The 15838-nt window shown below is 40.9% G+C and overlaps 1 protein-coding gene across 5 annotated transcripts in view; it reads right to left on the bottom strand.

Annotated features, from left to right (window-relative positions):
* The window catches only part of DNMBP (dynamin binding protein), a 92691-nt gene that overhangs the window by 41209 nt on the left and 35644 nt on the right, over window positions 1–15838 (bottom strand). For all 5 annotated transcript variants that reach the window (XM_032491112.1, XM_032491113.1, XM_032491111.1 and 2 more), the window contains one exon: window positions 10859–12865. In XM_032491112.1, coding sequence (XP_032347003.1) covers window positions 10859–12865 — 2007 coding nt within the window. The remainder of the gene's footprint in view (window positions 1–10858; window positions 12866–15838) is intronic.

Raw genomic sequence — 15838 nt, 5'->3', positions numbered from 1 at the left:
CCTAAGTTTCTTTTCCATCTAATTCATTCAGCGTATTTAGGAACTGGAGAATGAGGTTAGAAATAAAAAATGTGGGTATAAAAATATCATTTTGAATTCATCAAACATTAGATAGATATCTATTTTATGTGAAGCACTGTGGAAGAGAAGAAGACGACATTAGTCCCTGCCTCTTAAGGTACAAGAGCAACACACTATAAAGTTAAGACTGGACCTGACAAGTGCTGTAACAAACACAAATTGTGACGGCAGCAACCAAAGCCCCTGGTGGGGCAACTGGTGGTTTCATAGAAGTGGTGGCATCTGAGCTGTGCCCTGCATAAGCAGGATTTCCAAAGACTGTCTACACATGGAGAACTAGGAAGCAGGGAACAGTCTGAAGGATACAATATGCGGGAAAAGTGATAGATCAGGCTGGAGGGCAAGGTTGGACCAGGTCCCAAGGGATAATGAAGAGTCACTGAAGGTTTCTGAGTAGGGGAGTGACATGCTAAGAGAGTCTTTAGTAAGGCTACTCTCTTGGCTATCTGCTCATCTATCAAGAGTCCTTGAACTTTTATCTAATCCCTATTTGTGAAATAATACTAAAAACTCTGAGATCAGGGTTACAGGCTTTGTCAATAATTAGATGTTTACTCTCGGGTAAGCCACTTACTCTCTCTGGGACTCAGTTGGACCATCTATGAAATGAGGCAGCTGGCCCCAATGACATCCCTGATTCCTTCAGTTTCAAAAATCCAAATTCATGCTATTTTCCTCATAACTTCTTTTTCCTTTCCTCAAATATATAATGTGCTATTATGCAACTTTTGGATACTTTACTAGGTTACTGAACAAACCTCTAGATTGTCAAATCTTCTGATTTTCACACAAAGTTTGTCATTTGTTCTGCTGCAATAGCAGGAACAGTCTCGGTGGTGTCCATGTTGCCAGTGTTTGGCTCAAGATAAGCATTAGAAAGTTGATGTACGTTTTGTTGGACCTTCACTAACCTGTAAGAAGGGTGTATTGTCTTTATTTTACCACTAATAAAGACAATCTCTGAGAGTATGAAAACCTGTCCAAGAGCCCATACACCAGCACAGAGCAGGGCCATGATGTGAACCCAAATCAGCAGCAAAACCTGAATTCCCCTCAAACCAAGTAAATAAACAAGAAAATCCTATCATGGTCTAATTCAGGGGTGGACCACTGCGGAGGCAGGTGTGCACACAGCATCCCTTCCCCCTCCCTCGCCATCCCTCTCTGTCTCCAGTCCTGGTCTCCTTCCACCTGCCACCCTCACCGCCCAGCCACGGCGAGCACACCCACCAGCACAGAAGCAGACTCTCCGGTACTAGCTGACTCAGAAATCTAAAACCTACTGCCTAAACCCAATAAAGATTGTGATTTGGCTCACAAAACAACAGGATGGCAACATCATTTGGGAGGACAGCTTTCACCATGAATGACTGAGTGTGAGATAAGGAATCAGGACAGCTAGCTTCTAGAAGTTCAACGTCTGCTAATAACCAGTGTGCAGCCATGTTTAACTTCTCTGGCTGTCAGTTTTCTTATGTGTAAAATGAACAAGTTATCAGTTTCTCTTCTAGTTTAAACCTAATATTCTTTGATCTTACTTATTTCTAAGTAAGGTTTAAAAGTAAGGATTTATCCTTCCCTACCTGTTATGGAAAGCAAAATTTCCTTCAGCAACTTTGATATCAAGTGTTTGATAAAGGTAGCATGATAAGAAACACACATCTAGTAAATTAACCAAGAAAAGAAACAAAAGAGGATAAATTATAGGTAAGGATACTAGCTATAAAATGATCCAGTAGAACAGGTTACATGAAGGTAAAAAGAAATGATCTTTGGATAAGTGGAGAGTGAATGGCTGGTTTTAATATGGGGCTCCCACTCCCACCTCACCCCCCTTCTCTTTTTCTAAGCTCTACAGCCCTTAAGGTTTACATAAAGATGTAAAATTCCTCAGTTTTACCTCATTACTATGACCCAGAACTAATCAAAAGCTGTGATTTTTCATGTGATAAATCGATGTGCATAGAAATGTGGCCCAACAGTAAGAGAATAACTTTTCTATTTTTCCCAGTCCTAGTCCTACTGGTGAAATGCAGCCTTGTAGATCATTATCCCTCTCAGCTGCTCTCCCTTTCGTTTGATAGAACAGTCACATTCCACAGGCTCTTTTCAAAAGCCCCAAGCGGCACTCTGCCATGATGTTACCTGTGACTAGAGGGTGGGCGACCAGCTACAATGACTTACCTGTGGATAGAAATTCTGCTGTAACTAACGCCAAGAGGTGAAAGTGGGTGAGAGGAAAGGGAGAGAGAGCAGAGGCAAGGTCACGGAAGACAAGGGAAGAGATATAGTTTAAAAAAAAAAAAACACCTAGCAAGACCAGGTAATTACCTAAGCCTCTATTAATGTGTCTTTAACTGCTCATGTGCTTCCTACAGTCTGATGATCAACTCCTCACTTTCTAAGACTCAGCCCCAATGACGATCTCTCATTCCCACAGTTCTTGCTGTTTTCCAGAGCACAATGCAAATATCCCTCTCATCTTACCTGCTATTTTATCATACTTGTTTATCTCTGTCTATTACACTGAAAGCCCCTGGAGGGCAAGGACCATGTCCAATCTCCAGCACAGCTCTGTATGTGGGGCACACAGGAGGTACTCCCATGTTTAATGAATTGATCGTGGTTGTGTTTATTGGGCACATGCTAGATGCCACGCAGAGAGCAGGACAGCTTAGAGGTTAAGAGCTGTGTTAGCCCTGGGTCTGAATCCTGACTTTGACACTTACTAGCTGTATAGTCTTGGGCAAGTTACTTAAGCTCTCTAAGCCTGTTCTTCATCTTTTCACTACTAAATCCACCATCTTACCTGCACCTGTACTGGGATGCTCTGCCTTCCCTCCAGTTAAAATGGAGGAACTGTCTCTGCTCTGATAACAGGCCAATCTCTTGGTTGGTTCACTGGATCCCATTCCTTGCTGATCCCTCAGACTCTGCTCCAGCAGTTAGGCCCTCTTGCTCTTGCCTTTTCAATGTACCCACTCTAACGATCAATCCCATCAGCCAATGAACATGTGGCAATGTTTCCCATATTACAAAACTTCTGTTGGCCCCTCAGTCTGATGCCCCCTCCAGCTACTACCCCATTTCTTTGCTTTCCTTTATAGCATAACTTTTGCTTTGAAAGACTTTTGAGCAAGCCAAATACTCAACACCTCTATTTCCTTACCTCCCACTGGATCTTTCATCCACTCTAATAAGGCTTTTATCCGTTCCTCATCACTTCACTAAACCTGCTCTTGACAAGGTCACTAAATCCAACAGTCACTTCTGAGACTTCATCAGACTTGGCCTCTCAGCAGCTTTTTGACACACTCCCCTTCCCTTCCTTAAAGTTCTTCCTTCACTTGGCTGGCTGCTCCTTCTCCTGTGCTAGTTCACCTCCCTTGTCTTCCACATTCCTAAACCTTGGCGTGCCCCAGGGCTTCTCCTAAGGATCCAATTACCTAGCACACAGTAGGAATTAAAGGAATTTCTTGACTAGGAATGCAGTTTCCACTCTTAGTGTTGCTGCCTCTCTGCCTCAGGGTTACCCTATCATTATGGTTAAAGTTACTCATGGGTTATCAATATAGCTACAGCAATCTGGCTGTGTGGGAGGAGGGTCTGGAAATGAGGGAGAAGACCGACACCCAAGATTTAAAGGTAAATAAGTTCCCTAGTAAAGAAAGAGACTAAGCACTAATGAAAAGGCCGACTGATGGAGACAGGGGAGGGGCAGAAACAGAGAGGAAAGAGGGGAGAGGAGGGCACTGTAGAAGGAAATGAAGACTGGAATATAGAGAAATAAGAGGTGTTTGGGGGCAGGGGATCAGATGTACTTTGAAGGATGTAAATGCTTAAAATGGGTCAGGTCTGTAAGAAGCATCTGAGATGTTGTAGAGTTTAAACTTACGAGGAACTTAAAGGGTTATGAGTTAGGTGAGGGTTCAAATAGAGAAACCGGAACTGTGAGCAGCTTGGGGATGTTATTAGCATGAATGGGTCAATATTTTGGAAATTGTAACTTCATGAAAGCTATCAGTCAAAAGTATATCTGTGAGGAAGAATGAAATATTTAAAAATATATATATCAAGACATTCATACATGCTCTTAAATCCACAAATACACGTAATTTGGCAAAAAGTTTTCAACAGAGGAGAGTACTGAAAAATGTTATTGTTGGCATAAACTGTTTTGGAAATAGGCTGGCAAGAGTCTGTTGGGATCCCTCTACCTTGACCACCTGTAGGTCTGAGTTTTTCAAGTGGTGCTTCCTACCACCCACTCTCAGAGATCAAGCAGCCCCTCCTTAAGTCGAAACACACTGGCATTACAGTGTAGCAAGGTGGAGAAGTACATAAAGCTGTGAGTGAAACTCACCTGAATCTGAATCCCATCTGTGAGACTTCGGGCAAACCTCGGTTTTCTCATGTCAGATGTGGGCAATTTGGGAAAAGTGTATAAAAGCACCTACCACACTGTGTGACAAGTAAAGTCTCAATTGCTGTCACCATCCTACTCTTTCAGTTCCTTTCTTCCAGAGAGCTCACACTGAGGCTTACTCCCCAGGCCTCTTCTCTTTTTCTCTATCTATACTTTTTAAAAAAAGTAATCTCATTTAATGTCATGGCTTTAGATGATGTCTATGTGCTGTCAAAATTTATTTGTCCCGAATTTATGTCTCCAGGCCTAATTCCTCTGAACTCTGGGTCTGTATACCAAATTGTGCCGTTGACCTCTGCCCCGTCCCACCTCCACCACCAACCAGCACACCCTGCAGTCTCCACCATTAATTGAGAAATTACTGGCAACTGCAGTCCTTCCAGATGCTCAATCTCAGGGTCATCCCTGACTTTTCGTTCTCTTACCCTCACACCCAATCCACCAGCAAGTCTACTGGCTCCAACTCAAAATAAACCTAGAACTGAGCACTCTTCCTCATCTCCGCTCTACCATCCCAGTGCAAGCTACCACCAACTCTTGTCTGGGTCACTGCAGGGGTCTCCTATCTGGTCTCTCTGCCTCTGACCTTGTGTCTCAACACCCTAGCCAGAGCGACTCTGTAAAGCTCTATGTCGGATCATATCGCTCCCCTGCTCAGAACCTTCCTGGGTCTTACTCCAAATGATGGGCTACAAAGCCCACGCCTTTGCTCTAAGCTGAACTGGCCTCCTTGTTATTCCTCAAACACCAGGCACACTCTTATAGTTGCTGTCCTGACTCCTAAAATGGCTTGGCTGGCTCCCTACAATCAGTCATTCAGATCTTCACTCAAATGTCTCTTTTCAATGAGGTCTTCCCTAATTCCGCCCACAGGTTCTTTTGCCTTCTAATACATATTCATACTTTTACTTATTGTTTGTCTCCCCCCATGGGGGCAGAGATTGCTGCTGTAACTCCAGAACACTAACTAGAATATAGTAGAAGCTCCATAGTATGTACTGAATAAATGACTGCCCCAGCGTTTTTTGTCTTTGAGGTCTTGCTATACATCTGGTAAAGTGAACAGTAGGAGTCAGCACACTTTGGTAGTCAGCGGTGGCAAGAAAGTTTGTGGCTGAGGGGTCCCATGCTAGCAGGAAACAGGTCCTTTCATTCAGCACTGCAAAGCCTGGGTGAAATCTGATTATTGAAGTTCCTGGAGCTATTCCAATTTCTCCATCCTTTTGCCTGGAGCTGAGGATGAGGAAATGTTCATAAAACCATACTATAAACTGCAAAGAATAGTGATTCACAGGCTAATTATTACTAAGTTATTCCTAGCTACATTTCTTTTTTTTTTTTTTTAATGGAGGTACTAGGGATTAAACTTCGTGCATGCTAAGCATGTGCTCTACCACTGAGCTATACCCTCCCCACTACATTTCTTGACACATTAAACCATCTATCCTAAAAGGAAAACTAGTCTGTCCTGAATCAACATAGACTCTTAATGGCTTCTGACTATGGTTGCTGTTTTAAACCAAGATAAAATCCATTACAAGCAACTAAGCTAATTTTTACTGAGCCAACACCCTGAACCAGATGTTACACAAGCTGAGGATACTGACTTTTTTCTTAGGTACTGACAAACTAGAAAGAAATATCATTATTTCTTTTACATGAACTTTTATATCTCGAAAGACCACAAAATGTTTTAACTTTTTAACTCCATTATCCTTTACTAGTTCAAGAAAGACTTTTTATATCTGAGTAATTACAAGGAGTCTTCAAAATAACAAATTGCTTCTGTATGTAGAAAAAGTATACTTTCAATTTAAAAAAAATATGCCTGGAATATTATGTATCAATTTAGTATAAAGATGTTATTGTTCCATATCAGTCATTCTCCAGCTGGTTATAGTTTATATTCTCCATTAGGTTATAATGGCTCTCTCTAGTGGGCCTCAGATCTCACCCAGTATCTTGCTGAAAATGTTACTTTCCTGGAAAACATATTCTGATTTAATGTGCAAGAGTCATTTAAAACTGAAATTAAAAATTACCCTGAGAGGGGAGAAAAGTGAAGAAATAACTAAAATAGTTTCATATTAAAAAATAATTAACCTGGGAGACTCTGGTCCTCTTGACATGACCAAGGGGAGAAGTTGAGGAGTGAGGTTTCTGATGTGGAAGAGGCTGACTCTCTCTACAGTTTACCATCCACTGCACTGATTTAGAACAACAGGGCCTTGGCCCACACTGAAAGTAACTATGGCAGTAAGACACGTAGTGTGATTAAATACAGAGGCTAATATCAGTATGATCACTAGAGTTTCAAAGAAACACAAATATGAATATACTACAACTACATCCTTTTTGTTAATCAGTGTATAGCCAGCGCCTAGCTCACAGCATATGCTCAAGAAACATTTGCTGAGTAAAGAAATGAATGCACAACCCTGAATGTCAGATTCACCATGTGAACCTCTCCTAGAGGTAGAAAAGGACTATGATATGCTAAAACGAAATCCTCTCAGGGCTACAGGATGTAGTCCTAATCAGGACTTCTAAAAGTAACAATGTACTGGGAAATCTGAAAGTCTATGGACTAACTCTGACTATTTTTATTGGTTCAGAAGCCAACCTATTTATCAGATTTGAAGGTACTGTTTTAGATATGGACTTTAACTTATTAATTAACAACTCATTTGACCAGAAGCTCCTGGAGGGCAGACAGCACATCTACAGTTTATATACCCTGCCCTTAACATAGCTCATAGTTAAAAAGTCAACCAACATTTGCTGGATGAATGAGTGACTGACCTGAATACCATCCTGAAGCCTGCAAAATGACATTTCATTCCCCAACACACTATACTCATAAATGCCTCCTAGTATTCTACCCTGAATCTACATAATTCCAAATTTAAAACTCCTAATTCTCAGACAAAGCCAAAAACTGGCTTAGCTAAAACTTCTAATATTGGGCATCTATTTCCAATAATTAAAATTTTGGTTATTTAGACCAAGCCTCTCACAGAAAGAAAGCTAAAAAAGTTAGAGGAATTATTTCAAAAATCTTAAAACTATCAACACAATGACAATGGTAGAGTTACAGGCCAAAACCAAAAGGAAAACTAGAATCCAGAAAGGTTAATAACCACAGAAGCTACCCTGCCCTGGGACATCTGCCAGTTTCAGAAAACTCAACTTTCGTTTCAATGGCCCTCTGGGAAAAAGAGGTCAAAAAATCAAAGCCCAAGGCAAGGTAAGGAGACTAAAAAGAGACCTTTTCTATAATAAGCTAAGATTCCAAAGGACTCCTGATAGTGAATCAGAATTGGACTAACCCTCTTGCAAAATTAGCTGGGATTCTAATATCTTTATTGTCTAAGGTACTTTAAGCCTTGAAATTAGTTTAAGGTGGAGCTGGACTGAGAATGACTATTGTTTCCATGTGGGAACTCCTTCTCAGCATTTCTTGGGAAATGTGTATGTCTTTCTGAATCCTAAGAACCGAGAAATCAGGAAAAAAGGGGAAGATACTGTAATTCTCCTGTGAGAAAGCTTAACAATAAATGTAGGGACGTTACTGGTTTGAAAGTATCCACCAATGTCAATTTGAAAGCAAGAGCACAAAATACTGACACACAGAGCAAAAGATTACGGTTGACCGGGAAACGAGAGTACATAGGACAGAGTGATCAGGATCTAATCAGTATTGTTTGTGACTGTTGCTATGCTGTGAGTGTGTTTATAAAGAGCAGGTGTTCATAGCCCTGTGTGCAGCTAACAGTGAGTCATTCTTACAAATAAAATAAATAAATAAGCTTAGTTGCCTGGTGTATTTTATACAAATCTTGTAAGTGATGGCCCAGGAAATACTAAATTTTAGAAGCAAAGTAAGTCCCTAAATTGGCAATTTTGACACATGATTTTGTGTACTGTTAAATCTTGCTCAGAGAGGCTTAAGTTCCACTATTTTAATAGTATCAGAAAATGTTTACTCAGTATTTTCTAGTGTTTATATTTGCTACAGTTTATAATTCTTTATAAATGTGTTAACAGAAGAAATGCAGAGATGTAAATATTAATATTGAATCATGATGTACATCTGAAATTAAAATAATATATATTAATAATCTCGATAAAAATTTTTTTCTTTAAAAAAATTTTAGTGGGGAGGTAATTAGATTTATTTATTTATTTTTAATAGAGGTACTGAGGTTAAAATTTTTTTAAAGATGTGAATATTGTCTAAAATTTCAATTAGCAAAACAAGATTGATTTCAATGGCAATGTCAAAATTGGAGTAAGTATCCAAAATATTTTCATTGTTAAAAAAGAAAATGAGTTTATGCAAAGCAACATGCACCCTAATGGCCCCACCTGAAGATGCTCTTGGATACACTCTTAGCAATTCAAACAACATCAATGCAAAAGGGAAACATTTTTCTGTCTGGAATACTAGTCACAAAACAAAGATCAATACCATAGACATTGTATGGGACTGAATTCGAGGGGTAAAGCATGGTGCTCAAACTGATTAATTTTTGCTTCTTTCAAGGAACTGCTTATATTGTTGGATATACTTTTTATGAAGACAGAAAACGACGACCTGAAGAAGCATTGTCGGTGATTACAAGGAATAAGTAATTTCATCACATTAGCAATTGATATAAACAATACAGCCACTGAAAAGCAATCAACTCAACATCAACACAGCTAATGCTGTATTTGGTAGATTCAAATAAAGTCTTCCTGATTAAAGACTCCACCTACCTACTGTAGGTCTTTCACAATATCAAATTTTTAGAATTAAAAAACCTAACATAGTAAGATCATAGTAAGAACACCAGCTGAATCATTAAATTGGTCCTGAAAAAGGTCAGTTGAATGAAAAAGAATACCAATCCTTCACTCCATGCATCCCTTTAAAAACACTGCACAGTGTATATAAGCACAGAAGACATAACATTCCTGTGGGACACTACTAATTCGAAAACGTATCATTATTGAGAAATTCCTACTACCTGGAATTTGGGAGACTTTTGTTCTGCCACCTGTATACCTAATGCAAAAATAGTTTACAAATATATCTCAAAACTTCTAGGTATGAAAGGTGATGAAGAACCTGGGGCTTGCTATGGCTTTAGGGATGTAGTGCTGAGTCAACGTTCCCTCCAGATTCCTTTTCAGGCACTCTGAAATCATCCAGGTACCTGGCATTCCCCCAGGAGTTCAGGCACTCATATTAAAGGAACACCCTCTAGAGGACAAGTCCAAGTGCTTATGCTTGTGCTTTAGCTTGACGGCAAGTGTTGCTGCTGCCCCGTTTAGCACAGACGACCCACGGCCCAGCAGCCTGGGCTGGCTCTAATCTACCACCCTGCACTTGCTCCAGGACCCCCTCCCAGAGTCACACCTCTGAGTCTGGAGTTCCCGCAGAACTGTGCCCAGTTGTACAGCAACCCCAGAGCATATTTTAGATAGAGGTTTCCCTCTCTTTCCATAATGCCACCTGCTTTCCATCTTTCAGAAAATTACTCAATTTCTGAGCTTCTAACAATACTTTTGGGAATTTTTTTTTCCATTTATTTTTAGAGATACAAAGGACAAGGGGAGGCAGGTATGTATACTTGGTCTGCTATCTTGATCCAGTCTTGCTGGGCCAGCATTCTCCTGCTTTTATTTACTGGGATCCTGCAATTCCTCGATGCACAGAGTGCTTTTTATTACCGACTTTCCTGAGGTCATGTAGGGTCAGAGCTCTCAGGCGTGCATGACAAAGGGCATGCATGAGTGCTCCCTGCGGGCCCTAGAACAACTGCTGCTGTCTCACGCTCTTCCTCTTCCTACTTCACACATTATTTCTCCTGGTAGTCTGGTGAATACGAGTAAAGTCTACAGAGGCTGGCCACCCCCAAGTTAAGGGACAACGTTTGAATTTCTGAATGTGCAAGGTGGGAAACGGTAAACCACAGTAGTCAAAGACATGAGCTCAAGTCCCCGCTCCCTTGACAAGTTATTTAATCCCTATAAATCTTGGTTTCCTCATCTCTAAAGTAGGCATATGAATTATCCTGGTACCTTCAAGGTGGCTGTGAAGATTCTTTGTGACAAATGCTTATTAATACATTAATAAATGTTTGTTATTATTATTATTATTGAAATCTAGTTCCTGGACCACAAAGATAAAAGATGCAGTTTTCTCATGAGTATAAGCCTGGAAGTCTTTAGTCCTTAGCAGAGCCTGGTTAAAGAAAGTTACAGTCCATCAAAGATGGTAACATATCCCTTAAAAACCTAGGTAGGCTGTTACTTGCTTGTGGGTGTCAAGAAACAAGTATATATTATTTCCTCAGCACTTACCTCTAAGTTGCTGGAGTTCCATATTCAAACTCTCAATATTATTCTCATAGAATTCAAGATTCTCAAGGGTCTCTGCCCTTAGTGATTCTTCTTGCTTCTCCTCCAGCAGTAAGTTCAGCTCTTCTTGAGCCCTGCGACACATATCCAAGTCCTGTTCCATTTCCTGAATCCTCACCAAGACTAAGGGACACTGGGAAGTTTGGTCCAAAGTCTTTTCCATGCTCTCAGGGCTCTCCTTTTCTAGAGTCTCCCAGCCAGGACGGTTGCAGGCTAGGAGCTTAGGGGATACTGCATTCATTCTCTGCTGGCCCGAGGGAGGCAGGGGAGCTGGTCGGGAGGGTCGCATTGCCAAGGGTGGTTCTGGTCTCAGGTTCTGGTCCACTGGCAAATGGAGAGAAGTGGATGCTGGAGTACAGGGACGGGGTGGTGGTGGCCTTAGAACCTTTCTCCTCTCGGGTAGCTCCTGCTGGGTGATTAGCTTCGAGGAACCTCGGAAAATATCCTTCTCGGAATTAAAGTCCATGATTGAAAAATGGCGCAAAATTTTATCTGGTTCTGTGCCAGGCCCTGACAAGCTCTTCTCAAACTCCATCAGCTGTTGTGTCAACTTAGAGTCCAGGTCCATGCTGCCGTCTCCCTGTGAAAGTACCGCTGCTTCCACGGCGGGTGCCTTATCTTGCAGACCAGGCTTCACCTCTGACTTCTCTGATGCAGAGCAAAAGCTGGAAGCATCTTCTTTGGGTGTGCAGAGCTTTTTCACATACTTTGCCATGCCCTGGAGCTGAGGGCTCAGCTGGCTGGGTCTGACCACCCTGGCGGCTGAGAAGGAAGAGCTGTTGTGAAAAGGAGACACTGGCTTCTGAAGGGTTTTTGGCTGGGAGTATGTTCTTCTGGGAGGTAGGCTGGAGTAGTCTCTAGTCCTTGCTTCTAGAGGAAGAGGGTCAGAATACCGGTCAGGGCTTGGATGGCTCCCTCCTGCTGTGGAATAATACTGGTTTTTCTGCGATTTGGAGTGAAAAGGTACTTGAGGTTGGGAGGCAACACCATTGACTACTTCGTGTGAAGGATCTTTCAAGGAAGCGTCTTTGGCAAGAGGCTGTTCATGCCCCGTGCACGTGTTTCCTGGGGGCCCTCCTGAGATGCCCTCCTCCCAGTGAGAGATTTTATCTACTTCATACTCAGGAATCAGATGCTCCAGGGAAGAAGTGGATGTTTCAGAAATAACACAGTCGGAATCCTCTGCTTTATTCTCGAGAGATTCATGTCTTTCCCCCTCCGCTACTAAGGCGTCCTCTGAACAATCCAAAGTGTCAGGGACCTTGGCGAGGCTGCTTTCCTGTGGCAGATCCGCGGTTTCCTCTACCCTTGTTTCAGGACATAACTTTACAAACCGATAAGGAAAGATGCCTGTCCTACCCTTCAGTGACCCTTCTAGCCAGCCATCTTCCAGCGTCCCCAGGATTCGGATTTTATCGCCTACCTCGAAATCCAACTCATTCGGCTCCAGGGCCTGGAATTGGTAGAGGGCAATCCCGTAGGTGCCTGGCTGCTCGCCGTCCTCTTCTGGCTCTCTCTCCTCTTCTCCTGTAGGGGTATCCACTTCCCCGTTAGTCATGCAGTCATCACGGTTTCCAGAATTTACTGACTCATCCACAGTCCTCAGGGGCCCTAAAAGCTCTACAAAACCTTCGGGAAAAATGCCTCTTCGACCCTCTAACTCTCCTTCAAACCAGCCTGGTTCAGGAACTCCAATAATGGTAATCACATCCCCTTCTCTGAAGTCCAGCTCCTCGTCCAGCTGGGCAGAAAGCCCCATCAGCGCCCGGGCCTGTCCCATTGAATATTCAGGAATCTGGAGAAGGGCACTCTGTGAGTGCCACCGCCGGCTCCATGAGGAGAGGCAGAGCTCCCTGACACAGGAGGATGGGAAGAAGCCCCGGGCTCCCCAGCAGCTTCGGCCCTGCAGCCAGCCGGCCGTGGGAGTGCCATCGAGAATCACTAGGTCACCTAAGAAAGAGAAGAGAAGCAAAGATAATGACCTCAGTCATCACCCCATCAGGACGTTACTATAAGAGTGCAACTTGTCATCTTACACATCTATCAAATTCAAGGAGATATAAACCTAGAGTCTCAAGGGCATGAACGCTTTTTGACCAGTCAGTGACAACAGAGTGAACACCCCTATAAACCTGGGTTTTTCAAAATGTGGTCCATGGAACCCTGCGGGTGGATCCCTGGGATCCTTTCAGAGGATCTGTGAGGTCAAAACTATCATCATACCTTCTTCATATACTTCAGCAAAACAATGTATCGCAGCACACTGAATATAGAGCAAATAAAAGAATCTAGATTTCTTCTATTAAACCAAATATCAAAGAGATTTGCAAAAATGTAAACCTGTATTACTCTCCTCATTAAATTTTTTTTTTGTTTAGGAAATTAGCTATTTTTCATAAAATGGGTTTTAAAAAATAAACTAATAATTTAAAGTTTTCTCAGTTTTAATAGTTAATATGGTAAATATCACTAGGCCCACATAAGCAAGAGCTCTTTAGGGTCACAATAACTTCCAATAATGTAAACGGATCCTAAGATCAAAAAGTTTGAAAGTGCTACTATAAACAATGTTTTTACAGTCTATGCCACTGGATTTGTTTATAAATGATAAACAATATTCATGTCCATTACAGACATTTGAATAGATGGATCTAATTTCTCACACTAAATTATATTCAATATCAAATAGGGAAGAAAGAAAGAAGTCTTCAGGAATGGGTTGGAGGTGCAGCATGTGGGCAACAAATTCTTTGTTTATCTTCTCCAGAGGCCTTCTTAAACTATCCTTAACCTGAAAATACATCATAATGAAATCTTAAAAGATGTTCTAGCAATCAGCACTTTTGCTTTTGAAAATAATCAATGCTTCCAATATTGGTGTTTCAGACTATCTTCACAAAATATAAGCTGAACAGTTAGCATCTGTCTTATAGTTGAAGAAAGTGAGGTAAGAAAAGGATGGGGGCACAGCGCTTGCTTCTGGAAAAAAACAAAACTAATATTCAGTCTTATAGGATCTGGTCCAGCTAAAAAAATTATTCTATGGTTTTTCAGTAAATTGTTTTATAACAAACTTTTAATTATCTGATTATCAACTATTCATTTTGTGGATTATATTCTTTTTCAGATTCTTTTCCATTATAGGTTATTACAAGATACTGAATATAGTTCCTTGTGCTATACAGTAGGTCTTTGTTGTTTATCTATTTTATATATAGTAGTATGTATATGTTAATCCCAAACTCTTAATTTATCCCTCCCTCTGCCCCCACTTTCCTCTTTGGTAACCATAAGTTTGCTTTCTATGTCTTTGACCTATTTCTGTTTTGTAAATAAATTTGTTTGTATTATTTTTTTTAGGTCCACAAAAAATGATATCATATGATGTTTGTCTTTCTCTGTCTGACTTACTTCACTTAATATGATAATCTCCAGGTCCATCCATTTTGCTACAAGTGGCATTATTTCATTATTTTTTATGGCTGAGTAGTATTCCATTTTGTGTATATGTGTGTGTGTGTTTGTGTATTACATCTTCTTTATCCAGTTATCATCTGTCAATGGGCATTTACGTTGTTTCCACGTCTTGGCTATTGTAAATAGTGCTGCAATGAACACTGGGGTGCGTGTATCCTTTCAAATTACAGTTTTCTCTGGATATATGCCCAGGAGTGGGACTGCAGGATCATATGGTAATTCTATTTTTAGTTTTTAAAGGAATTTCCATTACTGTTTTCCACAGTGGCTGCACCAATTTATATTCCCACCAACAGTGTAGTAGGGTTCCTTTTTCTCCATGCCCCCTCCAGCATTTATTATTTGTATACTTTTTAATAAAGGTCATTCTGACCTGTGTAAGATGATACCTCACAGTAGTTTTGATTTGCATTTCTCTGATAGTGATACTGAGCATCTTTTCTTGTGCCTGTTGGCTATCTGTGATCATTTGCTCTTTGCCACCACCTGAGTCCAACTCCCATCATCTCATTCTTTTAAACCTTGCCCCAGACATCTCTTCCAGTGTACTAAATGATGCATACCAAACTAAGATTATAAATGTACCAACTTTATCATCCCCCTCCCCTGCTCAGACTTTCACCATGAGGCATGAAGTCTTCTTATTGCCAAAGGCATCTTCTCTAATAATCTTATTCTTACTCTGAGAAATATATAAAAAAATAAGTTTGCTTTGGATACTTTCTAAAGAGGTTCAGTTACCAAGCTACCAAAAGTCTACTCTTAAGTTTTCATCTCCGTGCAACCTAGCATTCACATCCAGTCACAATCTCCCCCAGCCTCACCTCAGCTATCCAATATTATCTCACCTATGAGACCCTATTCCACACAAAGGGACTTTCATTGTCTCCTATACAAGCCTCTCCATCTGAAACCTTAGCATGACCTAGTATCACATACATCCTGGCCATCTGTAGCCTACTAAAGTAATGATCACTTGTATCACCAATTTTGACACTTGTATTTTCACATACTACACAGCACTTAATGTAAGATTTTGCACTTAGTGGTTGGCACCCAAAACACTTTCACTGATTTCATACTGTTTTGCTTAGATGTTCTTGAAAAATAGGGTCTTGGTCCTATATTTCTATTTTCCTTTATGATTCAATATCCATTGGTCAGAGCTTAAGGTCTTGAGAATTACAAGTGATACAAGTGATTTTTTCCCCCATTAGTTCTAAGGCCATTCCATCAAGACCACAAAGGAACTCACTGGAGACATGGCTACTGTTCAGACACAATAGGCCTTTTGGTGAATAATAAGAATAAAAGCGTGCCATAACTCCCACTCTACTGGCTTCTAAATGAACTGGCTTTCTTAAAGCTGCAGAATTACAGTATTTTCTTGTTTTGCCAAATCTCCATGAAACTATTATAATAGGGCTTGTTTTCCTATTTTCAGCT

This window comes from Camelus ferus, chromosome 11 (assembly GCF_009834535.1).
Source record: "Camelus ferus isolate YT-003-E chromosome 11, BCGSAC_Cfer_1.0, whole genome shotgun sequence".
Classification (NCBI taxonomy): domain Eukaryota; kingdom Metazoa; phylum Chordata; class Mammalia; order Artiodactyla; family Camelidae; genus Camelus; species Camelus ferus.
Note: the sequence above shows the minus strand (reverse complement) of the source record. Positions and strands in the feature narration are given on the sequence as shown.